Source organism: Echinops telfairi, unplaced genomic scaffold (genome assembly GCF_000313985.2).
Source record: "Echinops telfairi isolate 266 unplaced genomic scaffold, ASM31398v2 ScPeMD7_16;HRSCAF=60, whole genome shotgun sequence".
NCBI classification, from domain to species: domain Eukaryota; kingdom Metazoa; phylum Chordata; class Mammalia; order Afrosoricida; family Tenrecidae; genus Echinops; species Echinops telfairi.
The window spans coordinates 5,036,139-5,063,821 of NW_022103913.1; the positions used below are offsets into that span (position 1 = coordinate 5,036,139).

Below are 27,683 nucleotides of genomic sequence, written 5' to 3' on the forward strand. Positions count from 1 at the left end.
TCACACAGGCTGGTGTGCTTCTTCCATGTGGGCTTTGTTGTTTCTCAGCTAGATGGCTGCTTGTTTACCTTCAAGCCTTTAGGATCCTGGACACTATATCACTATATCTTTTGATCACTGGGCACCATCAGTTTTCTTCACCACATTTGCTTATGCACCCGCTTTGTCTTCAGTGATCATGTATGGAAGGTAAGCTTCGCAGAGTGCCGGATTATTAGAACAAAGTGTTCTTGTGTTGAGGGAGTACTTGAGTAGGGGCCCAATGTCCATCTGCTTCCTTAATACTAAACCTATAAATATATGTTCGTAGATCTATTTCACCCTCGTCGTATATAAATATATTTAGATCTGTATATGCCTGTATTTAGACCTCTATAAATGCCCTTTGCCTCCTAGTTCTTTCCTCTATTTCTTTGTACTTTCCTCTTGTCCCACTTCCTCTTTTCCCATGTTCAGCCTTCATTTGGGTTTCAGGAATTCCTCTTGGTTACATTGTCCTTGATCCAGCCCTGTCATATCTCCTACACTCTCCTTGCCATCGATTTTCAGTCACTTGTTGTTCCCTTGTCCCTGGGTTTGTTAACACCCACTTCCTTTCCCCCATCTCCCCCTCTCCCATGTCCCCCAGGAACTGTCATCCCGTTGTTCTCTCTTCCGGCTTCTTTATCCCGCCTATCCCATCCAGGTAAGACATGCAGTGACAACAATATGCACAAACACAAGACTGAGCACAAGAAAGCAACAATAGAAAATAAAACAATAGCTACAACAACAAAACCATATAAATAGTTCAAGGTCTATTTATTGTCCTTTACGAGTGTTTTCCAGTCGAGTCTGCTGGGGTGCCACGCCCTGGTCCCACAGTCTATTTTTGGTATTCACAGGGGACTTCACTGCTCTGCTCCCCTTGCTGCTCTGCTGCATGCCCCCAGTGTCTGACTCCAGCATGGTGGGCTCAGGGTGGGCACAATTCTCGCCATGTGTCACCAGTGTTGTCCTCCGTGGCGCTATGGATCAGTGAGAAACGCTGTGTCTCATGGTGGGGCTGACCCTATCGTCCTTTCTTGTGCATTGGCTGTTCTAAGCAGAAATATTGTCCTCATGGCTTGATGGGCCAAGATGTGTTTCACTCTTTTTTCCCTCCCTCCTCGTTGGCTCCTGTGTGCTCTCATCAGACAAGTCCCTCTCCTTGAGCTGTAGCTTCAGTGCTGTCCTCTGAAGTGAATTCTTCAGCCGGGGGTGGGGGTGGGTAGGCTGTCCACTTAGTTGGTAAAGGGGCTGGTTCCTCAATTGGTTCCCTGCTTCATGTCATTGTGTTGTGATATTAGCAAGTTCTGTCTCAGCTATTGTCTGTAGTTGTTTTGTACAGTAAAGTAAGATGGCAACTTGAATGACTGACAAATTATATTCACTTTTGGTATGCTAATGGGATCTACTTTTTTGTACCTTATAACTTAAAATAGTTTCCAAAATTTCTGTGATGAGTCCACCTCTAATCATATTTAATGATTTATATAAATTCTACAATCAATTCTTTACCAGAGAAATAAAGACCTAAGTTCAATTTAGGAAATGAGAAGTTACCTAGTTCATGTAACCTGTTGTACCTATTAGTTACTATATTTTTTTGGCCTGTCTACCTGAAAAAGTATGTGCCAATAAACCTGACTACACAGTATTTCTTTATAAATTCTTGTTCTTTCCTTTAAAAAAATAGATATAATTCACATACAATGAAAATGTTTTAAACAACATATATATAGTCTGATAAAATTTCATAAAACTATATAACCAATTCCCCTATGACAACAGAATATTTTTCTTCATTTGAGGGATTCAAGTAAGCAACATTTTCCATCAAAAGACATATCTACTAATCGATCACAAGGATCAACCTATAACCACCTCAGGGGGATGAACAACGCAAAAGTGGGTGAGGGGTGATGGACGATGATGTAAGATACGAAAATATTAATCTATAACTTATCAAGGGTTTGTGAGGGAAGGTGAGCGGGGGAGTAAAGGGGAAGAAATGGGGAGCTGATATCAGGGGCTCAAGTGGGAAGAGAATGCTTTGAAAATGATGACAGCAGCATATGTGCAAATGTGCTTGACACATTGGAGGAATATATGGATTGTGATAAGAGATGTTAGAGCCCCCAATAAAAGTATTTAATTAAAAAAAAAAAAGAAAGACAACTACTAAAAGAAAAAGAAGAAACCGAAACCAAAGTTGAGCAATGGTTGCCATGGGTGAAAGAGGAAGAGTATTTGCTTAGGAAGCATTGAGTTTATGTCCATGGTAGTGGAATAATTTGGAAAAGGATGTCAACAATGGTTGTACAACTCAAAGAACATAATCAAAGACACTGAATTATACATCATGCAGAAGTTGTTAAATTGGAGAATGCTTTCTTCTGTATATTTTTGCCATAATTAAAAAAAATCACACTAATAACAATGGGTACAAGGAAGAAGACAATGTTCTGGGATTGATTGTGGTGGCGACTGTGCAGCAACTCTTGATATCGTTGCACTACTGCACTGTATGATTTGTGGAAGAAGTGCCAATAGAACTGCTAAAAAAAAAGGCACATCTACAAAAATGTAAATACTGAGAGGCTTCAGTTTAGTTTTTAGTTGACATTTCTTAAAATGTTAGTACTGCTATACTGAAATTTTGGAGACAGATAAGGCTACTTACTCCCATAAAGATTTGTAGTGTCAGAAACCCTAAGTAGTATACTGTTCTGCTCTGTCTGATAGGGTTAGAACCAACCTGGTGGCAAAGAGTGAATGAACAGATACTGAAAATAGGATTGGAAGAAAAGAAGAATAGAAATCTAGCGTGTAATGAAATCTGGAAAAGAAGGAAGATACTGGAATATGAATAGGGCTTTCAAGATGAAATCTTTACAAGAGCAGGCAGCCTCATCTCTCCTAAGGTAGGGATGAACCACCAACCTTGCAGTTAGCAGCCCAAAGTCTAGGGCACAGTGCTACTGAAAAAAACAAACTCACTGCCATCACATCAGTGTTGGCTCATAGTGACCTACCCTGTGGTTTCCCAGACTGAGGAGCTTCTGGACTCCTTTAATGCTATATGAATCTTTACTAAAGTCAACCGAAATGTTGACCTTTTCCACCCAAAAATAACCTGGTGTACATTCATATGTCCTACCTTCTTTTCCTTTTTATGATAGTTTGCAGCTATTCTTACCCTCCCTTTCTAAGCTGCCCCCTCCCATTAACATACATTCCCTGCTCCCCTTCAAGCTACTATTCTAAAATTGATCCTAGGGAGTTTTTTAAAAGGCAGAATGCTCAAGGCAGACATTTTGTCCCAGTTAAACTACACTACTGTTTATTTCTTTTAAAAACTGTAGGAGATATTTCTAGTAACAAGGTTTACAGATTTTCTCAGGGCAATAGTTTCAGGTACTCATTCAACCTTCATGGCTCCAGGAAGTTTGGAGTCCACGATTATTCCAAATTTTGTTCTGTATTTTCCTCCTTTTGATCCGGGCTTTTCTATGTTATCTTTGATCAAAGCAGTCAGTAATGGTAGCATACAGTTCTGGTGTCAAACAAAGGAGGCAGCAGTCTATGGAGCTAATTAGCCACACATTGCATATTCTCATCTTATTCCTGAATTGACTTCTTCCTGCTGTTCAAGGTGCACAGAAATCAGTTGCTGTGCCTTGAATGACCACAGGTAAGCTTGCAAGACCTTAGCCAATGTGCAACAAACTAAGAGGTAGAACAGAAGCCTTAAAAATGGCTTTTAGGCCAACTAACTGGAATGTTCCTTGAAACTATGACCCTAAACCTCCAAACCAAATCCCATGAATGTCTGACTGTACACCAGCAGCCTCTGTGGCACCTTTTTGGGGGAGGGGGGTCATTGTAATAAATATATTACACAACTTTTATCAATTTAACTTTTACAGGTGTACAATTTTTTAACAGTAATCACAGTCACCAGCTGCACAGTCTTACCCTTGGACTATTTTGACCTACCAGAGAAAGAAAAAAGAAACCCAAGCAATTCAGTTCATGGATAGTATGACAAATGCCAGAAGAGTAAGAGTCATAGGGCGCTACAGAAACAAGATTAATCTAATCCAGATTAAAGGGATAAAAAAGTATGCCTTTAGGATGCCTGGTGGGGCTTGATCAAGGGCAATGTAGCTGCGAGGAATGACGGAAACCCAAATGAAGGCTGAACATGATAGTGGGACAAGGGGGAGAGTAAAAAGAAATAGAGGAAAGGACTAGGAGGCAAAGGACATTTATAGAGGTCTAAATACAGGCATGTACCTGTGTAAAGATATTAATATATAATGATAGGGAAATCTATATACATATATTTATATGTTAAATATTAAGGTAGCAGTCGGACATAGGGCCTCTACTCAAATACTCCCTCAATGCAAGAACACTTTCTTCTAATAACCTGGCATTCCATGATGCTTACCTTCCCAACACAATCGCTGAAGACAAAATGGGTGCATAAGCAAATGTGGTGGAGAGCTGATCGTGCCCGGCTATTAAAAGACATAGCATCTGGGGTCTTAAAAGTTTGAAGTGAATCAACAGACATCTAGCAGGGAAGCAACAAAGCCCACATGGAAGAAGCACACCAGCCTGTGTGACCATGAGGTGTCACACAGGATCAATGGGATCAGGTATCAGGCATTAAAGACCCAGAACAAAAGATCTTATCAATATGAATGAGGAGTCCGGAGTGGAGACCCAAAGACCATCTGTAAACAACTGGACAGAGGGTCATTAAGGAAGAGATGAGCCAATCAGGGTGCAGTATAGCACTAGGGAAACATAAAACTTTCCTCTAATTCTTTAATGATTCCCTCCCTCCAACTATCATGACCCTGATTTTACCTTACAAATCTGGCTAGACCAGAGCAGGTACACTGGTACAGATAAGAGCTGGAAACACAGGGAATCCAGGGGAGATAAACCCCTCTGGACCAAGAGTAGTGATACCAGGAGGGGAAGGGGAAGGTGGGGGAGGAAAGGGGGAGCCGATCACAATGATCTACATATAACCTCCTCCCTGGAAGACGAACAACAGAAAAGTGGGTGAAAGGAAACAGCAGTTGGTCTAAGACATGAAAAAATTTTTTATAAATTATGAAGGGTTTATGAGGGAGGGAGAGGGAAAAGGAGCCGATATCAAGGACCCAAGTAGAAAGAAAATGTTTTGAAAATGCTGATGGCAAGGTGTACACAAATGTTCTTGACACAATGGATGTATATATGGATTGTGATAAGAGCTTAAGAGTCCCCAATAAAATGATTAAAAAAAAAAGTTTTATCAAAAAAAAAAAAGATGACTTATCTGAGTCTTCAAAGCAATCATCAATGTGATAGCGAAGAATACACTAAGAAGGTATTCCAATTCCCCCCTCCTTTTTTCCCCACCATGAAATTTCTCGAGTGCTATACCACATCAATGTTTATAAAAATCTACATTTTAAAATTAGTGTTTTTTAAAAAGTCATTCATTATGTGTGCACTCATGTACAGTGAATTTGATCCAGATATTGCAGTTTATTTATTTTAAATACTTTTATTGGGGGCTCTTACATCTTCTATCACAATCCATACATTCATCCATTGTGTCCAGCACATTTGCACCTATGCTGCCATCATCATTTTCAAAGCATTTTCTTTCTACTTGAGCCCGTGATATCAGGTCCTCATTTTTACTCTTCCCTCCCCCGCCTGCCCTCCCTGCATTCATAAAATTATGTTTTAATCCTTACAACCCGATAATCTCATCTCTACTAACACTGATTTCTAAAAATTCAAGAAGCCTTTAAATGTAAAATCCAACTTCTACTCAGTTATCTTCTTCAAATACTCTGCAACTTTTAATGCTGATTTTGGGGATGCCGATACCTCTTGGTCATTGGGATTAACCCCTGCTCTCCATTTCTACAATATGAGTTGTCCATGCTTTTTCATTGGTAAAATCAGGCGCTGACTGTAGGATTACCCACTTGTCCTATCTCCTCAGTTAGTTCTTCAAAAGCAGGGGCAAGGTTATACTTAAAAGCAAATACTTAATGAGTTTTAAAGCAATCCTTTCTTTCTTACATACTGATTAGAAAACACATAGGGTTTTTTGTTAGAAAGGTTTATTTGTACCATTTGTTACAGGGATATGCAAATTCAAGCTAGGGTTTTTTGTTAGAAAGGTTTATTTGTACCATTTGTTACAGGGATATGCAAATTCAAGCTTGAATATCAGGCAGGGTGACAAATTCTGAAGTAGGAGCTCTGTATATGTCCGGAATGCTACCAAGTGACCGTCCCCCCAAGTACTCCACAGCTTCAGTACCATATCCAGATAGGACAGCATTAGGAACAAAATTACACTGGTCCACTCACAGACTATTTGTCTATTTAGTTTTCACAAAGCTAAATGAGTGGAGAATGTCACTAAGCTACTGAGAGGAGGAACGGGCATTCAGAGCCTTGCTGAACTCCAAAACCCACGTGTGTCTTCTCTACACTGCATTATTTAAAGGGCAATGCCTCTAGACAGCATGTCCTGGGGACAGGAAGCATCTTCCACATTGAACAATGTGTGACAGGTTTCAGAACCATCTGTCTAAGAGCAGTAAAGAACAGTGATACATACACTCACAAACTGTAAAGACTGGCTAAGGTAGCGTTCCAGTTTAATCCAGCTCATATCAAATGAGATCAAACCACGAGTTATTTCCTGCTGTGACCTTGAGAAAGCAAGAGTATTGTGATATCCTTATCTGCAAATGGGGATTATAACAGAATCTACCTTATAGGCTTACTAGGGCTAAATGAGTTAAAACACACAAAAAAGGGCTAGTTAGAACAAAAAGTCATTCTGGTAGCAGTGGGAACTAAGAGCTGAGCTGCTAACCTCAAGGTTGCTGGTTTAAATCCACTGGCCGTGCCTTGGAAAAAAAGACGAGGCTAGCTGCTCCCATACAGATTGGCAATCTCAGCAGCAGCTATGCGGGAGGATCAATGTGATAGACCTGGGTTAGGTTTGGGAGCTAGAATAAAAAGAGGCCCAGCGATATAATGGTGAAGTGCTGAGGCAAACCCACCAGCAGCTCCAGAAGAGAAAAGACTTGGTGATCCATCCTGGTAAATATCAGACTAGAAAATACTATGGTAGGACAGTTCCACTCTGTTTTATAGGGCCATTTTGAGTTAGAATCAATTCAATGGTGCCCAACAAAAAATTAGAACAATGTCTGGTCTTAAGGAAACACTAAATAAATATTTTCTATTATTATTTTTTGTTGTGTAAACCTGCAATTGAAAGCACTAAGATACAATTGTAACTATTTGAAGCAACATCAAATAAAGTTAGCAAAAATATATTATGCGAAGGAAACAAACACAGCAAAATAAGATGTTAAGCAATTAGTATGTAATATGTAGACTTTAAAAGTAGGGGGGGAAAGTAAGTATGTTTTCAAAACAAAATATCATAAACCAAAATCAAATCCATAGTCATTGAGTCTTAGACTCACAGTGACCTTCCATGGGATGTCCAACACTGTAAGTCTGTATGGGAGCAGACAACTTTTTCTCTAGAAAAGAGTTTCTTAAAATTTCCATAAGATTTAAACAAATCTTCAAAATTAAGTTGTTTTAATGTAATCTGGACAACCAGTTCTATTCTCTCTCTCATACCCACTCAACGTGTAGCTACTTAAACAACAACCTAAACCAGGGGTCCTCAAACTACGGTGCGCGGGCCACATGCGGCCCACTGAGGACATTTATCCCAGCCCACTGGGTGTTTTTGTCCCGTTTTTTTAACTTTAAAATAAGATCTGTACAGTGTACATGGGAATTTGTTCATAGTTTTTTTCTTTTTAACTATAGTCCGGCCCTCCAACAGGTCTGAGGGACAGTGAACTGGCCCCCTGTTTAAAAAGTTTGAGGACCCCTGTCCTAAACCTTTGAATTATGGCATCTGCAAACATACCATATACAACCAAATCCCTCAAAAAACAAACTGACTGCCACTGAGTTGCTGACAACTCATAACAACTTTAAAGGACAGGGTAGAACTGCTCCTTTGAGTTTCAGAGACTGTAATTCTTTACAGGTGTAGAAAGTCCCATCTTTCTCCCTCAAACCAACCAGTAGCTTTGAACTGCTGACTTTGCGGTCAACGGCCCACCACATTACCACACCATCGGGGCTCCTACCGTACACAACAGCACAGGGAAATTTATGCTGAATCTCCTTTGTACAAATTACCAAACTTTAATAATTATGAACATGTTGGCATCTCGTGGAATATTTTAATAACATCGATAATAAAAAATAAAAATATGCGGTAACTTCCAGCTTTATTTGATAGATTGAAATGGTCAGGAAAAGGGCTCCGCAAATTTGAAACTCAGTTTCAAGTAAACAAAGCCCAGTGATATTAGCTTGCTATTTAATCTTTTGTTCATTTTAATAAAATAACGATTAAAGAGAGCTTTGAGAACTAACACTTACTGGATGATGAGGTCGCAAATGAAAAGTATGAGGTGATACTACGGCTACAGCAAAGAAACGCAGAAATACAAAGCTGCTCACTGCAGAATACTGAACATGCGGGTCATCTGCAGGAAGACAAATGGTGAGATGTCATGGACAAAAGCACTGAACTAAAAGCAAAGATGACCAAATTAAAAAATATTGAAAAATCATGAAAACTAAATTGGAGACCATTGTAATTTGTCTAGTAAGAATTGAGCTGATGAAATGATAGCAATGATTGAGACTAAATTTTAAAAAAAAGGTCCTGAGTCCAAAAAAAATCTGTAAGAAATTTAATTAAAGACAAAGTTGCTAGATTTTCAGAAATGTTTTAATGTGAAAAAATAATCTCCCCTCATTTTTAAGAAGCGATGTCTTAAATTCTGACAACCAAAGTAAAAGCATCTAGCACTACCTAGTGGTAGTGCTGAACCCCCGGGGGAGTTCCAGTTTTAGGGCAAAACTCCTGATATAACAAAGACTGTGTAATACAGTCAGAAATGCTTACTTAAAAGGATTTTACTATTCCATGTAAAAATACAAGTGATAGATCTCATCTCAGACAAGAGTCACCACCTAACCCAACAGCCAGATAGTGGTGATGCAGGTAGGGAAGGAAAGGAATTCCTGGATTTGGCTTGAATTTTAACCCTTATAGAGCACTCACTAGATTACATCATTTAATCTGTAGGTCTAATCATATTTGTGACCCACCCATTGTCTCCCTCTTCAAGAAACTATGAAAATAACATGGCCAAAACAAAACAAAAACCTATCAAGACTAGTCCATTGAGGATATGAAGACATATTTAAGCCAACAAAAAGACAGCTAAGAAGATGTCTTTTCATTTTTTTAAAATGTGTTTTATCTTCACTTATTATGGGGACGTTTCCTTAATAAAAGTGTGATAATTAAAAGTGTTTTATAGGTCATTTATATAAATGAGAATTAAATGGCTAAACTACATGGCCAAGTTCATTGGGGGGTATACAGTGATCAGTGGCATGAGCTCTGAAGTAGGCCAGGCTAGTTTGAGGACATGCTTGTAAGCTGGCCACGACATGGTCAAGTTACTCAACTTGTGCACACTTCAGTTACATTATCTACCGAAAAAAAAAAAAAACTAACCCCAAGGGGTGGGAAGAAAAAAAGAAAAGGCAAAACAAGAAAGGGCCCGCCCCCCTAACAACCAACCCGGGGAACAAACCCAACCCTTAAAAAAATACTGTATCTTAGTCAGAACTTCATCTCTCCTTAAGTTAATGTCTCCATCCTTTTACTTTTCTTACCAAGGCTAGATTTAGTATACTTATTTGAAGTTAACTGTTGGTCTTCTGCTATAATTAGCAAAAGCCTGCCAGCCCTGCAACACTTCAGCATTGAGTAAATGTAGCAAAGGAGTAATTAACTACTCACACATATACTTAAAAGAATACAAAATAGCAAAATCTCTTTAGATGGTTACCAAAAAATACTTGCATTTCACCCAGCTGAGTAATTTAAGTAACTGCCTTTCACCCACACGCCACCCATTAAGGCAAAACTCAAAAGTTTATTTTATACATCAGAGATATATTAAAACTAGAATAACTCTAAGTATTGACAGTCAGATATACTAATTCTTGATTTTATAAAATGTTTCCAAGCAAAGCCTGACTTAACTATTCTTGTAAACTTAAAAACAACCAGTTGCTGACCCGGGTACTTCTAAATTATATATATTTTGCCATAGAGTGATCCGTAATCTATTATCACTTCTGTAAAAGCCTCTCCCAGAGCATTAGCATTCCCAAACTGCTAGACAGTTTGGGAAAATTTAGCCCAATTTCAGAATTACAGTTTTTTTCTTCTAATCTTTTTTTCTTTCAGATTTTAACTATTTGGAGGCATGAAGAGTGGAAAAGGCAGCTGGTACAAATAATGATAGTTTCTTTAGTCTATTTATCAATTTCCTAGCACCTGGGATAAATGCTTGCTTGTGTAATTTACATGTCTAAATTTTTGTCTTTCTTAAAAATAATGATGATTCTGACCTGCTTTTGGTATAAAACTGCCACTGTACTGAAATAAAATGTTTATTTTGAGAGCACAAATCTGGTGAGTAAATCAGGTCTCCCAAAAAGCAGCATTACTTTGAAAAACCAAAGGAGAATATGATTATAAACCACAAACATTTCATGCAAATCGAGTACAGAATAAACACTTAGGAAAAAAAAACAAACAAAAAGAAATGGTAAGTTTAAGTAATACAAGGCACTTACTAGGAAATCTCTGAGTAGCCATTTTCCTTAGAGAAGAAAAGATATCACACATTACAGTGGGGCAGCTCATACTTGATTTTACAATTGTACTGAATAACTTATCTACATAGTAGCGTAGATTCTCCTGTAGGATTTAAAAAGGTAAACATTATGATTTGACTATACCTTGAGGGAAAAATATGAGAGATGAGTTTATTAGAAAGTCCCTATCTAATATTCTAAAGCCATGCTTTTACAAACTCATTCTGTTGGAGGGCAATTTATGTTTTGACCTAATTTTGCTAAAAATATGATTTGAGCAGCCAGAAATTATTGCTATAAAAGGAACCTTAATTAAACAAAAATATCAAAATGTGAAGCTATGGTTTTTCAATATAGCCTCCACTTAGGTCTACACACTTCTGACTGCAGTGCTTCCATTTCTAACCCACCTGTGCTCTTCAATTTATCCATGTGCTAATGGCAGCTTTGGTATCCTCTAGGGATTAATATTACGTAGGTTTCTTTTCAATATTCTTTCAGTTTTAGGTACAAAAGAAGTTTGAAGGAACAAGATAAGGACTGTAGTGTGGATGCTATGAGTTTTCTCTATGCATTCTCATAAGGTAGCCCTCCCTATGAAGAATGAGATGGTACAGTGTAATTTAAAAAAAAATCCTTGGTACAGTTTTCCTGGTCTTTTTCTCACCAATGCATTTTTTCATCTTCATAAAACATCTTAATAATACCCCTTGATTATCCTGCGTCCTTTGAGAAACTCTATCCTTTTGGTATCCCCAAACAGTTGCCATAACCTTCTGAACTGACTCATCTACCTTGAATTCATCTCTAAAGTCTTCCAACCTTCCTGACAACACTTAATCCATAAAAATTAAAAAAAAAAACCAAAACACCCAAAAACTATTGTTAGAAGTGAGGCAGTATTCCCATACACTTGCTGCAAAGCTCAATGATTTTGGAAGTTATCTACTTGAGTTTTGCTAAAAATATGATTTGAGCAGCCTTGACCTCAAAATAGTCCTGCCCCCCCCCCCAATGACACAAAATGCACTTTTTTTTAAAGGCACAATTACAAGGCTAAGACATGTGTATCACTGAGAGAATGTCTGCAGCCACCCACTGATCACAGAGACATGCTTAAACACATCTTTCTTTAGAATAAAACTGTACATATATAAACTACAAACCAAGAAGCAATACCTCTTTATTTACTTCTGTATAAATTAATTAGACTCGTCAGATAAGAAGAGGCAAAATGTGTAAAATAAACCTCATAAGAAGCAATAAAGAGGAAACTGTCTGGGGAAAGCTGGGAAGACAACTTGGATAGGGGGCACATGATCTACTGTAAGGAAAACTCGTGGCCGCCACACACTCACTGTTTTCCACCAGAATTCATCGACCTCCTTCCTCATTGCGCCACTTACCCTGATCAATTTGATACCCAGACAAGAGCTAGACAGTGGGATGGAACTAAATATAGCTTTATTATTGTTATTCGAGGCAGGAGAAAAACCATCAAAAAGGCCAGTTATAAAAGGAGGCACAGCAAATGTTGCCATTACAGAGAGTCCCTAGCACTGCTTCCCTCCACATGGAAAGATAGACCTTTAAAAGCCCAATCTTGTAAGTAGTTATAGATGTCACCAAGACATACCTTATTATTTTCTACATTATCTCCCTCTTTCAATTTAATAGGATCAATTTCACAGGACTTTGAGGATTCACATATCTGGAAATAAACATTTTTTGGTCAATGCTCTTTTAACTGACTTAATGGGCCACATCAAAATAGCTACTATTTTTCTAATAATGACAATCCATTGCACCTTTTGAAACTCTAAATACAATTTTGCAAAAGAACTATGAAAATGTCATATCTAAGTATCTATCACAGGAATACAATAACGAAGAAAGAATTATGCAGTGTGCATTCAGTAAAAACCTCCCAGTAGGAAGGAAAGCCATTTCTTTCACTTCTAAAAGTGCTTACACTTACTCTTCCAGTAATACATGAATGGATATATAATTCTTCTAGTAATACATGAATGGACATATAATTCTCACTAATAGATCATTTAATTAAATAAATGTTATAAAGTCAGTATCAGAAGTATATTTGGTACCTCATCCAGAATAGGTTTCAATGTCACTTTCAGGTAGTGCCCCCCAACTATTTTCATCATTTCATCCATACATCGAGTAGCCAAGGAGTTTCCTCTAAATATTGTATTTGCCTCTCTGAAACAGAAATAAGGTGAAACTAAATACAGTAAGCAAAGGCTGTAGAGCCAATAATATGAAATACTTGACTTTGGTCATGTTTTAAATTGTAGTAATATTTATCACATATTTAAAACCAAGCCGTTAGGGCTTGCAAACTTAACAAAAATGTAGAAAACAGAATTTTAAAAAATACCAAATAGACTAAATATTTTGGATAGTTCTAAATTACAAATATTTTGGATGGTTCTAAATTACAATCTAATATCAAGTAGATTAAATATTTTGGCTGGGTTCTAAATTACATATTCCAATGTTCACAAATGAAGCATATGTGGACATTGGGCCTTTACTCAAGTACTCCCTCAATGCAAGAACACTTTGTTCTATTAAACTGGCATTCCATGATGTTCACCTTCCCGATACAATCGCTGTAGACAAAGTGCGTGCATAAGCAAATGTGGTGAAGGAAGCTGATGGTGCCCGGCTATCAAAAGATATAGCATCTGAGGTGTTAAAGGCTTTTAGATAAACAAGCGACCATCTAGCTCAGAAGCAACAAATCTCACATGGAAGAAGTACACCTGCCTGGGTGCAGTGTAGCAACAATGAAACATACAACTTTCCTCTAGTTCTTCGATGCTTCCTCCCGCCTACTATCATGATCCCAATTCTACCTTGCAAATCTGGCTAGACCAGAGGATGTACACTGGTACAGATAGGAACTGGAAAGCCAGGGAATCCAGGTTGGATGATCCCTACAGTACCAGTGGTGTGAGTGGTGATACCGGGAGGGAGGAGGGAAGGGGGAGTAGAAAGGGGGAACCGATTACAAGGATCTACATATAACCTCCTCCCTGAGGGATGGACAACAGAAAAGTGGGTGAAGGGAGATGTCGATTTTATAATTTATCAAGGATTCATGAGGGAGGGGTTAGCGGGGAGGGAGTGGGGGGAAAAAAAGAAAAGAAAAATGAGGAGCTAATTCCAGGAGCCCGAGCGGAAGACGAGTGTTTTGAGAATGATGAGGGCAACGAATGTATAAGTGTGCTTTGCACAACTGACGTGTATGGATTGTGATAACAGTTGTATGAGTCCCAATGAAATTATTTTTAAAAAAGAAAAGAAATGGAACCACAGGGAATCTAGGACAGACAAACCCCTCAGAACCAATAATACCAGGAGGGGAAGGGGAAGGTAGAATAGAAAGGGGGAACTGGTCACAAGGATCTGCATATAACCCCCTCCCTGGGGGACGGACAACAGAAAAGTGGGTGAAGGGAGACATCAGACAGTGTAAGATATGACAAAATAATAATAATTTATAAATCATCAACGGTTCGTGAGGGGGGGGCATGGGAAGGGTGGGAGGAAAATGAGGAGCTGATACCAAGGGCTCAAGTAGAAAGCAAATGTTGTGAGAATGATGACGGCAACAAATGTACAAATGTGCTTGACACAATGGATAGACGTATGGATTGTGATATGAGTTGTATGAGCCCCCAATAAAATGATTTAAAAAAGAAAAAAAAAGCATATGTAGAATGACATGCAGAGACGATAAGCACTAAAACAAGAAAGAGCAAAACAAAACAACAACAAAAATCAAGGACAAAAAAAGAAAAGCCTATACATAGTTCCAGATCTGTTTGTTGACCTCTGCAAATGTGGTAAAGAAAGCTGATGGTGCCCGGATATAGTGTCTGGGGTCTTAAAAATAAACAAATGGCCATCTAGCTGAGAAGCAACAGAGTCCACATGGAAGAAGCACACCAGTCTGTGTGATCATTAAGTGTCAACGAGATCAGGTATCAGGCATCAAAGACCCAGAACATAAAATCATATCAATGTCAATGAGGGGGATTGCGGAGTGTAGGCCCAAAGCCCATCTGTAGACAATTGGACATCCTCTTACAGAAGGGTCATAAGGATGAGAAAAGCCAGTCAGGGTGCAGTATAGTACTGATAAAACATACAACTTTCCTCTAGTTCTTTAATGCCCTCCCTCCCCGTCATGACCCCAATTCTACCTTACAATTCTGGCTAGACCAAAGCACGTACACTGTACAGATAAGAGCTGGAAACACAGGGAATCCAGGACAGATAAAGCCCTCAGGATCAATAATGAGAATAGCAATCCCAAGAGGCTAAAGGGAAGGTGGGGAGAGAAAGGGGGAACTGATAACAATGATCTATATAGAACCCCCTCCCAAGGGGACAGACAACAGAAAAGTGGGTGAAGGGAGACATCGGTCAGACATGAAAAAAAAAATTTATAAATTATCACGGCTTCATGAGGGAGGGGAAAAATGATCTGGTACCAAGGGCTCAAGTAGAAAGAAAATGTTCTGAAAATAATGATGACAATGTGTGTACAAATGTGCTTGACACAATGGATGTGTATATGGATCATGATAAGAGCTGTAAGAGCCCAAAATAAAATGATTTTTTTTAAATGAGGCTTATGTATGTGTGTTAATCACTACCTATATTGGGCTGGCAGTTCCAATCCACCAGAGGTACTACGGAAGGGATTCCACCACTGGAAACTTTGTGGAGCTAAATTCAACTCTGAAATCTGTTGAGTTACTAAGAATGAGGATTCAGCCACAGTCGGCTGAGTTTGGTATGCACAAATAACTGTCCTGGACTGTGATGGAAGGAGGAAGCCACTGGAGAGCTTTCAATGTCACACATGTGCATGTAAGAACAAGACCTAATAGGAAAAACTTGCTGTCCTGTTGTTTTATTTGTGACACTGGAATCACTGTTATAAGATTAGTGACAAGGGAAACATCTCCACAGAGTAAAAAAAAAAAAATTGCGTGTTAACTGTTATCTTTACTGCTGGCAGACTGCTTACCACTTGCTAAACGTTTTAGTCAATTGACTACACAGCAAGCCTAGCTCAATACAAAACAATTCAGATCAAAAAAGCCATTCAGCAGGCTAAAGCCCAATTTCAATGGCACATAATTAACATCCAATAAGCTAGAACTCTTACTGTGTGTCTTTCAAATCCAATTCGGCCACTGCGGTGGCAAAAGGAACGAGTTTATCATGATGCAGCAGCAGTCGCACAAGAGGGAAAACAGCATCATTTTTATCTCGACATATTTCACCCAAAATGTAAGCAGCTGAGGCAGATATGGGCTAGAATACAGAAAGAAGGGTAATAAGCACAAAAACCAAAATTAAATATCACAGCTCATGATTAAACTTTCAATCACTAACCAGTTAAAGTAATTCAGCTGTGTTCATTGACTGTTATCTGTTCTAACAAGTAATGCTTAATTGTCTAGAATTTTAGTAGATGAAATCTGGAGCACACAGATAAATTCTATCTACATTAGATTAAATTGTCAATTACATGTATACTTATTGCTTTAATAAGACTCAATACGCTGAAATCTTTTCCCCCCATCATTTTAGTATTTTTAAAAATACCTGGATATCTGGTGATTTTAGCAGCAATGTTTTCAAAGGTCCGTAATACTCTGAAGGAAGCACATAGTCTTCTGAGTAACATATATTTAACCGAAGAGATCCCAGGTCATCAGTTTTGGAAGACTTATTTCCATTGTCTTTTGGTTGTAGTAAGTACCTAAAGTAAAAGATGCAATGAACGGCATGTGAGGCACATCAACAGCTGAACTATGAAAATTCTGAAAGGTTAATTTATTTGTTAAGGTTAGGAAACTTAATAAGCCATGGGCTAGTAATCTAAAGAGGCTTATACTAAGCCAATAATCCAAGAAGTAGGAGTGTAAGAGGAAGAACATAGCATCAGGATTGGAGGAAGGCTTATTAACAACCTGCCATATGCAGATGATACAACCTTGCTTGCTAAAGTGAGGAGGACTTGAAGCGCTTGCTGATCAAGATCAAGACTGCAGCTTTCAATATGGATTACCACTCAATGAAACGAAATCAAAAATCCTAACAACTGGACCAACAGGTCACATCATGATAAAAGGAGTAAAGGTTGAAGTTGTGGAGGATTTAATCTTGCTTGGATTCACAATCAATGCTCATAGAAGCAGCAGTCAAGAAATCAAATGACAAATCTGCTTCATCATACTTTATAAAAGTGTTAAAGAACAAAGTTGTTATTCTGAAGACTAAGGTATGGGGAAAGGTTTAGAGAAATGGAAACACTGCTTTCAGACATGCTGAGACTAAGACAAAGGATATGTCAAGAAACAATACCTTCCATTTTGGTATTTTTTGTTTAATAAAGATTTGTAAAACTTGGTAGGAGTACTTTATGCCTTACCCTTATATGCATATTTCTAGAACTACACACTGGCTGCTAACGGAGAGGGAAACTCAGGGACACAGAGGAAGAGAGACTTTTATCTTGTTAACTCTGACCATGTATCACCTATTCCAGAAAGTATAATAAAGCTGTATTATCCACATAGGTTAAAATAAAAGCTAGTTAATATTGACACTAACACTGAACAGAAGCTTCAGTTAAAACACACACATCATTACTAGGGAATGTCAAGAAAGGAATGAGGTGACTGAGCTATCATATCATTTGAGAATAAAATTAAATTGGAACCATGAAAAAAATCCAAAATATACATTATATTGAAAAGGATGGCAAATCGAAGACTTTTCAAACAACAGAATTACATTCTGGTAACTATTCTCTTTCCTAATATTAAGATTAGGAAGAACATGCCTGAAATCCTAAAGGTGAATAAATAAGTTTTTACAAATTGTATTTTCCTGCAGTTACCATCAGTACCACAAGGGAATGCTACAGCTCTGTAAATGACAAGAGTCTCACGACCCATTTCCAAAAACAGGCAATGGCATTTACATTTTATTATTTCTTTATGTTGTGGATAAATGAAGAATCAGACATTTTTATTTCATCCTGCCTAAATAGTTTACATTTATTACTTTTAGGAAGTATTTTAAAATGTTAATACTATTACCAAAGAAGAAAAGCTATACAACTCAAATGTTCTGTCTCCATACATCAAGCCAAGTGAGTTGGACAAAATTTTATATTTAAAGGGGATGACTGGAAATGGCCTGACATATAGAATATAGGCTATATGGCACATTCCAAGCTCATGTTGAAGGCGCCTGGGAGGCACAGCATTTTTGTTTCTTTGTACTGAGTAGTCTGTCATATAATTTGAAAGACTTCAAAAACTGAGTTCAGGAGTTTTCCTTTGAAAGTGTACATAACATGCTAATTTATGGAAATGAAAAGGTAATCAGGGAGGCAGAAAGGTAGGACAGACTGATGTTCATACATTGCTCATAGTGAATAAGTTTAATTTTTCCCCTCTGTGGGTGTATTTTAAAATTTATTACATACAAAATACCATTGCAAAGGCTAATAAATAAATTAAATAAACAGATAGAGCAGAAAATACAATGATAATTTTGAGTCTGAAAAAAAAATCACTGCTTGAGGGCGCCAGAGTGAATTACATTATGCCATATGACTGTTGATGTCTCCCCAACACCATGGTCATGAGCCACTCATTCCGTCGAGATGGTGGTTATGTCTAAGAAGTTTTCTTAACTTTCACCCTGCATACTCTACCACATTCATGGATATACTTGCAGCCTAGGTAAACCTGTATCTACAAAAGAATACCCCTCCCAAAACAGGATTTTTTTTCAAAGCTATTTAAATTGTTTTACAAAACACTGTCAAAATACTCTCCATTACACTTAGTACATTTGTCAAATCTGCAATTCCATTCTTGGAAACATTTTTCAAACTCATCTGTTTGGATGGCTGACAGCACCTCCCTCTTTTTTTTTTCTTTACCTCTTCAACATCATCAAATCACTGTCCTTTTATGTCGTTCTTCATTTGCAGAAACAAAAAGAAGTCGCACAAACGAGGTCAGGTGAGTCAATTGCTTGGAGCAAGAGAAGCAGGCTGTTTTTTTTTGTTTTGTTTTGTTTTTGCCAAAAACTGGTGCACTGAGAGGGCTTTGTGAGCAAGTGCATTGTCATGGTGGCAAAACCAGTCCAGCTGCCTGTCTGCCACAAATCAGGCCCTTTCCCCCCCACACACTGTTATGCTATCTTTTTAGAAACTCTAAATAGAAAGCTTGATTAACAGTCTGACCTGGTGGAATAAACTCCAAATGTATTTTTCCCTTCACATCATAAAAACAAATGAGCATCATCTTGATCTTTGATTTCACTTGATGAGCTTTTGGGGGATCAGGTGACGATGGCGTGAGTCTTCTACTGGCTTGATTGGTGCTTGCTTTCAGGGTGGTAAGAAGAGCACCATGTCTTGTCACCAGTAATGAACTTGTATACAAAGTTTGGATTGCTTTGAAGCTGTTTTTTTGAATGGCATGTTTCCACTCAATGCTCTTGGTCCTGGTCAGTCAGAACCCCTTGGGGCACAAACTTCACAGCAACCCTTCTTGATCCCAAAGCTTCCATTAAAATTCACTGAACCCAACTCCAAGATAGTCCAGATAACTTCCCCATCTGTCTTCAAGTACAAGTGCATGAATTCTGCCAACATTTTTGTCCATTTGGGAAGTTGACAGACATCCAGAATGAAGGCTGTCATCAATTAGCATTTCACCTTTTTTTGAAAGGTGTTTCACTTGAGTTTTTCCCATAGTGCTGTCCTTATAAGCTGTGTTCAACATCACAACAGTTTCTGTGGCATTTTTCCAGAGCAGGAAACAAAATTTCACAGCCACATGCTGTCCTCTTAAATCAGCCATAACAAAAAATGAGGTTCAACTGGAACTTTTTACAAAAAAATTCATTGTGACCAGAGAGAACCTTCCCAGGTAACGCCACTGGGTGCACTATCTCAGCAAGTTGTTAGACGTTTGCCTAGCGTGAAAAAGGAATACTATGAAAACTCCGTCCAGTGGAGTTTTCTGTTTTTTTGGGGGGCACCTCCTTGTATGTACATTCCCTCCCATACCCACTCAATCTGTGTCTGTATCCATTTATTTACTCATAGATCACCATGATTGTAGGGCTCTGTGTATTTAACAGTACTTACCTCTGTTGTCTTAAGATCTTCTCCCTGTCACCATCATTTTTTGCTGACCTCACTCTTATTACATTTTGCCTTTCCCTTCACCCAAGTTAACATGTGTCTACCGGCTAGCCAGTATTGACCCTTCTTGCCCTACCTACTCCTGGTAACCATCAAAGCATGTTTCTTTCAGTGTTCCATGAACTTTATATAAAGGCCCCTTGTGCTTATATTTCTACAATAATGAATTAGTGATTAAATTAACTAATGTTAATGACTTCTGGCTTACTGCTAATTGTTCATTGAAAGCACTTATTTGCATATACAATATATTGCAGGAGATGACCTACTATGGAGTTCTCTGGAACTTATCTTCTTACCATGCTTGATGAGAGGTATCATTTCTTAACACATTCACCGGAACTTTAATTTCACCTAGGAAAACATCTTGGACTAGATTTCCATTGTTCCACAAATCGATCCTGAAAAAGGAAAACTGGCTTTGTTTTCTACAAACAGTGTTTAAGAGAATAAATACCACACATCACTGTGGTGTGTATTAAGGCATTAATTTTACATGCTTAAAAGAGATGTTAGCGTTGACATACACCTTACTATCTAAACTAGGAAAGCAAAATACTGGACTAGCTTTTACTTAAAAGCACAGAAAGTAAAATAAATTTAGTCTAAAAGAAGTCACCTGAAGTTTCCTAGTTTCAAGTATAAATTTTCTTTTAACTGTAGCAATAAGAACTATAGAGTTACATTGTTGATTTGTGGCAAAGAAAAAAAAGCAACCTAAGATTACAGTTTCTATCCCAATTATATAACCAATTAATATGTGAATATAGTTGATTTATAAAAATATATTACCTGATTACTTGAAACATGATTAATATACCTTCTAGATGAACACACTGTTAATACCACACCTACACATGCACTTACAATAACCTTCCCCTCCCAAACAGCATAGCTATTTAAGACCTAGGAAATAGCACAAACTCCAAACACATGCACCTGTTTATTATCTTACAAGACTTCTTACCTCACTGAAATGTCTGTTAGACAGCACATATGTTAAGAAGAATAAAAAAATTATTTCTAAGTTGGCTGAGATATAACTGGCTTTCTGTGTATTTTCTGTATCTATTATGCTACAACTCAGAAATTAAGGGACAATTAAACTGAAAATATAGTTACTTGAAAATTAGGTCATAGTTTGTTTATAAAATAAGTACACTTGGCTATTTCTACAAAGAAATCTAATTTTGAAAAGATAACTTGGATTTAACCTGATGCAAATTTCATTAGCCAACCTGCTAAAGGGATTTATATTAAGTCTTTCTCACTTCTTTCAGTTAAATTTAGGATTTTATTTTGGCACAGAACAAAGTACTTACCTAATTTCTAGCTTTTCAATGTCTTCCTCTTCCACCTGGAACTGGGACTTCCTCGTGTAGCTACTGGATCTGGTTACCTATAAACAAAATATTTTAGTAAAATAAAGAAAATCATTCCTTTTTCCTACATAAAGTTATTATCCTCAATATGTTCAATAATGGATATGGTGAATACTGGAAGGATATGTCAAGTTAATATTTTACCCAACAGTTGAGTAAAGAAAATAGCCAAGGAAGGTAGTTGAGAGGCGAGATCATTAGGTGTGTAAACAAAACCTGTACTTCCATACACTCTCAGCCACTCTGGGTTGCAGCACCAGGTTCTCTGGTCCACTTGTACAATCTTCCTATCACAAGGAGGCTGCATATGACAAGAACTGTTTGAACTTGCCCAGCAAACCCATCTTTCTCACATTTTTGCTGAAAATATCACAAAATTTGACAGGAACTTCCTCAACTACTGTTTACCTGACCAGGTCACTCTCACATAAGCCTTTGATTTGAGTTTTCTTTCATTCTTCTCCTGAGCAAGAGAACCAGAGGATCCTCCAGCGTTCTAAGAGGACCCCACCTACACATAGCATGCAACACGCCTGCAGGAAGCACACCATCTTCTCCTTCTTTTTCTGACAAATGCTTTCTTGACCTGCACTAATGATCCCCTTCATCTGGGTGACATGTTTGCATCTTTGTATTCTCTTTGGCTCTTAAAACTTTATAATAATTAAAAAGACAACCTTAATAAATATTCTCCTTAAATTATATTTGAGATTGGAGTCCCTTTTCCTGTCTCAAAGAGAGCACAAGCTAGTTTCCAATGGGCAGAAATGATTTGGGAGAGACATGTAGCCAAGACTTATTTTAGAGTAAAAAGGAGACCCCATTTTAAATATAGTTTAAAAAGAAGATTTATTTATTCAAGCTTAAGAGACAAAAGGAAGACACAACATATCATCTGGATGAGGGAAGCCACCAACAGGAGGTTGAAATGGCTTCCCAGGTTCACAATTAGAGATTAAAATCTTAGCACCCGTTAGTAAAGGGCTATAGATGGCAGTGACTGGGATGCGGGGGAGGGAAAGGACAAAGGAAATTGTTACAAAAGCATGATTGGTGGCCAATCAGCATATCACCATGGCAGACACTTCCTTCTTTAGAGAACTTAGAAGACTCATCTAGGGCCTTCTGACCAATGCAGTTGGGGCAAGAGTGATAGGACATGGCTCCTGTCTAGGACGCTCCCTGTACTGTCTCCAGTTTGGTGACCTCCATCAAGGGCACACATGCAGTCTCTAAGAGAGACTGTCCTTCTCTAAACTGTCTGGAGAGAGTGAAGCTAATCCACACTCCAAAGCCCTCTGCCTAAGGATTAGACTACCTACTGTAAGGCAGCAGTGACTCCATGACAGGCCGAGCCTCTTAAAATAGGCCTAAGTTTCATTTTTCCAGTTTTAAGTTTCGTTTCTCTAACAAAGTCACCCTCTCCCCCGAAATGATGCTGACCATACCTGAAAAGTCCTGAGTGACCACAATTGGAATGTCCCGAGAGTGGAGCCAGTCAACCCAAAAGACCTACATGACCAACTGTCTCCAGATGAAGTCATTGAACTACGGGAGGGTGAGGAGGAACAGTTTCACCCAGAGGGGGATAGTTTCACCCAGCTATGCAACCTGTAAAGAGTATAAAAGCTTGGCTTGTGCCCCAGGCTGGGGTCCTCGTCTCGGAGGAGGCCACTGCGTTGGTGCTCTGGGACTTGGGCCCTAGCTCGAGCTAGTTAATAAACTCCTTTGTTGTTTGCAGCCGTGGTGACTTTGCCTCTCTGTTCCTGGGGCCAAGGGATAGCCGGCAGCAACACTACTACCGTGGTTCCTGGGCAGAAATCATTCAATGGAGGCTCACTCTGTGGGAACTCTGCAATCTATGGGAGGACCTAATCTGTGCGGGGATTGGGGGCTGTCACTGCTTTGGTACCCTTTTGCAAAGCAAGGTGCTGAGAAGTTAACACTCTAATACAGATCGTAGTCATCAGTGGGGTGGCCTGATGATTGCAAGGCTGCCTCTCCTTTCAGGAAAGCCCAGTCTGAGGTCCCCTGCTCTAATCCCAGAGACCTCATATGGAGGGAATGGGGCCCAAGCAAGAACACACCCCCAATCTGGCCTTTTTGGGGTGAGGACATGAGGGGCTCTGGGCAGGAAAAGGGCGGCAGAATATTTCCAGGCCCGAAGGGAAAGGACTGTAACTAATTCAGAAAGGATTTAACTGGAAACGCCCCAGGGGGGTCACGGCAACTTGGACCACAGGCGCTAACAGGGTGCGGGCACAGTAATGTCCCCGGGAACCCAGACTCAGCTGGGGACGCCAGGCCTGCAGAGGACTCAGGGTCTGGGATGCATATCCACTCCATCTTCTTTAACTGAAGTTCTGTCAGCTTATTCACTTCACACAAGTTGCAGAAAAATTATTTTTCCCCTTTCCTTTTGCAGACAAATATCTAAAAGGTGTAATCCACCCTCACAGCCTCAACTTCCTCACCACCCACGCACTACAGCAGCTTCTCACACTCTGCCTTCAGCAGACTGCTTGCCTACAGCTCCCTCTTCATCTCCAGATGTGGTCATCGGTCCTTAGTTCTCACCTTCTTTGATCTCTGCAGCACTTGTACCAGTGGTTGTAGACCAGCAGTTCTCAACCTGTGGGTTGTGATCCCTTTGGAGGCTGAATGACCCTTTCAAAGAGGTCGCCCCATTCATAACAGTAGCAAAATTACAGTTATGAAGTAGCAATGAAAATAATTTCATGGTTGGGGGGGTCACCACAACATGTGGAACTGTATTAAAGGTTGAGAACCACGGTTGTAGACTTTTGTCATCATTAACATGCTGTTCTCTGTGTCGACCAGAGGGCTATCCTGGCACTGAGGGTGTGAGGATTCCCTGGGTGGTGCACCGCTTGGCTATTCAGAAAGGCTGACTGTTCAAACCTACGCAGAAGGTCTAGTGATCTGCTTCTGAGTGATCACAGCCATGAAAACCCAACGGAGTTTAGTTCCACCCAGCATATATGGGGTTGTCATGAGTCAGAATCATTTCAATGAAAGGGTTTCTGTTGTGTTCAAATTCTGGCAAACTTTCGCTATCTACATTTCTTTCTCTGATCCTACTTCTTCCTCACAACCTATAAATATAGGCAATATCCAAAGTTTCATCCTTAATCTTACACTGAAAATAACCTGGCAGTACATAGTGCTATACAGTTTACAAAGTGCTTTCACATCCATTATCTCCTGTGTTCACCAAAATGCTGCTGGGCAGGCAGGGATAGGGTCACTATCCTCTTCCTAAAAGGAGGAAGCAGTGTGTCTAATAAGCAGAACTGAACGAAACATATCTGCTTTTCTTTATAGACCCCTCTCTTCCCTTGGCTTTCTTGACTCTGTGAGGATCCTGAGTTTTTATCTACAACTACCTCTCTTATGTTTCTATAATGAATGACTTATCTGAATATTTTACATATCAGACCTCTAGTCACTGCTCCAAACTCAATGAGTCACTTACCTTTCCCTTTCTCTAGCTCTGATGGTTTCCATAGGGACAGTGCCTCCCTTTCTCATGCTGGTTTGCCCTTTGTAGTTTGTCTCATTTGCCCCTTCTTCTCTAGTCCCATATTACTCTTGGATCCAAACCAAAAGCAAAAGTCAACACCACTGACTTGGTGCTGACTCAATGCAGCCCTATAGGACAGGGTAGAAGTGCCCCTGTAGGTTCTTTATTATTATTTCTTTATAACTAAACTACATCAGTTGCCTAACCGCTTTTCTTTCTCCCTATACCACCTGGCCCACAGATGTTAATTCTTCCTGACATTGCTTTAAGTCTGATCACTTCCAGTTCAAAAACATTCAATAACTAAGATTTAAGCATCCCCATCTACTGCTCAGTGCCTTTTCTTAGCTGATCCTAATACCTCTTACCATTTTAGTCTTAGCTCCCATTATACGCTTAAACAAACCTTTCAATCAAATCACTGTTTCACGTTCTTTGGGTATAATTTTCTGCTTTTCTATCTCTGTGGCCCTGCTAAAAAATTTTCTTGTACTACTTTCGTCTCAACTTAAAAACAACAACAACAACAACAACAACAACAAAAAACGTTTCTTTAAGTCATGCCAATTACCCTGGCTGGAATAGAGCTCCTCTTGACCTCTTTAACCCCTATTGTGCTTTACTACTGTCTGCGCATAGGCCTGTGCTCACTTTATGTCTCTTGATCTAAAGAGAACAGAAACTGACTCGAACCTATCTTTGTAATTAATCTCCTCGATAAACAGGCCTGCTAGGTACTCTGGGACTCAGTGAGGAGGTGTTGGACTTGAATTTCAGCTGTCAAGAACCCTATGATGCCTGGTTGATTCTAACCTGTGGTATGTGGATTAATGCAGAGTATAATTGCTTAGAGTCAGTACCCCTTTATGTATCTGCCTTCTTTGTTTTCTCCAGGTTAGACGTATAGCCATTCACAAATGCAGAACAAGTATCCAAAATCCTTAGCCAGGAAATGGGTCTCACAGTGTACATTGCTTTCTTGCTAGACTCCATCTCCACAGTTCTTCCTATTTCATTTTTGGCCTGTACTCTTTCACTAATCTATGGCTCAATGTGCTCGAATTAACTCCACCTTAAAATACTATGGGGGAGGAACAAAGGCAAACACACAAATAGGGGATAAAAAGCAATAAATGTAAATTTCTTTTTCAAACTTCCTAAAGTGTTAATCTCAACTATAACATGGTCCATTTTTAAAGCATATGCTTTACTTATTTCATTATTTTAGTTTTCAAATAATATGAAAAAGATTTATTTAGCAAAATTCCAAATACAGGGCTCTAAAGCATTGTGTTCGGGGGCTACTTCAAGGCAGTTGAAATTCTCCATAAAAATAAGCATGTGACCACAGTCCATTGGGCCAATTAAAAAAACACTTTAAAATGAATAATAAGGCCTTACTCATACAGTGCTTTATTGCTTCAAAACATTTTCATATTTGGGCCTCTGAGTTAGTTAGGACTGCTATGTTATCTCATCATAAAATTATCATTTTACAAGGTAAGGTACCTGAATCTCACATTTAGTGACTTCTTCAAAGTCAATGGAACTAGAACTCAGGTGTACTCAGTGCTAATACACATTCCTCACTAGTGGTTCCCAAACGGAGCTCTACAGCAGAATCCTGTGTGGCAGGTAGTAACCCAGATAAAGTGAGAGGTAGAGGAGAGTGTGACAGTGAGGATGCCTGGGCAGTGAGTGTCATCCTAAATTTCCTACTTCTAACTAATCCCAGAAACTTCTGCATTTATTTCCTTTCCACAATAAGCCTCCACTATACTGTATTGCATTTTAGTTTTACTGCTTTCAGAAGAAACTTAACCACTACATAACGGCTAAGGTTGTGTGATTGTATGGCTTCAAATTCATTCCAACTTCTAAGGCCATAATCTTAACCAAAGTAGATTACTAGCTCTTCTCTCCCAGAGAGCTGCTGGTGGGTTTGAACTAGCAATCCTTTTGGCTCTTCGTCAGGACCTTAATCATTATGCTACCAAAGCTTTTTAAGTGACAAACTGGTTCCTTAATAAAGTGAGATCCCCAATCCCAACTAATTGACACCTGCCCCTCCCCGTAGAATTTATTTCAGAGGACAGCACTGAATCTGCAGCTTTGGGAGAGTGACATGTCTGATCAGAGAACAAGGGAGCAAATGAAGGGGGAGGAAGAGAGAGTGGAGCACATCCTGGCCCACCAAGCCTTCAGGACGATATTCCCGCTCAGAGCAGCGAATCCACAGAGAGGACCATATGGCCGGCCCCACTATGAGACATGACATCCCTCACTGACCCATAGCCCTACAGTGGACAACATTGGAGACACAGTGTGGGAATTCCGCTCGATCTGTTCCCACCACACTGAGGCAAAACAGAACAGCAAGGGGAACAGAGCAACGAAGTCCCCAGGAAATACCGAAAATAGACTCTGGGGCCAGGGCTTGGCGCCCCAACAGATTCAACCAGAAAACACTCCTAAAGGCCAACAAACATTCCTTGAACTAACTACAAGCTTTTCTTTCTTGTTGTTGTGTTTTGTTTTTTGTCAGTGGATTATTGTTGTTTTGTTTTATTTTGTTTCTTGGAGTTGCTCTGTCTTGTTTTTATGCATGTTATTATCTCTGCAGGTATGTCTA

The 27,683-nt window shown here is 39.1% G+C and overlaps 1 protein-coding gene across 2 annotated transcripts in view; it reads right to left on the reverse strand.

Moving 5' to 3' along the window:
• The window catches only part of RASA2 (RAS p21 protein activator 2), a 138,035-nt gene that overhangs the window by 54,581 nt on the left and 55,771 nt on the right, over nt 1-27,683 (reverse strand). For both annotated transcript variants that reach the window (XM_004712077.2, XM_013007105.2), the window contains exons 7-14: nt 21,448-21,524; nt 20,425-20,526; nt 16,495-16,651; nt 16,052-16,200; nt 12,951-13,065; nt 12,482-12,556; nt 10,825-10,948; nt 8,539-8,645 (exon numbers count right to left, since the gene is read on the reverse strand). In XM_004712077.2, the coding sequence (XP_004712134.1) occupies nt 8,539-8,645; nt 10,825-10,948; nt 12,482-12,556; nt 12,951-13,065; nt 16,052-16,200; nt 16,495-16,651; nt 20,425-20,526; nt 21,448-21,524 (906 nt within the window). The remainder of the gene's footprint in view (nt 1-8,538; nt 8,646-10,824; nt 10,949-12,481; nt 12,557-12,950; nt 13,066-16,051; nt 16,201-16,494; nt 16,652-20,424; nt 20,527-21,447; nt 21,525-27,683) is intronic.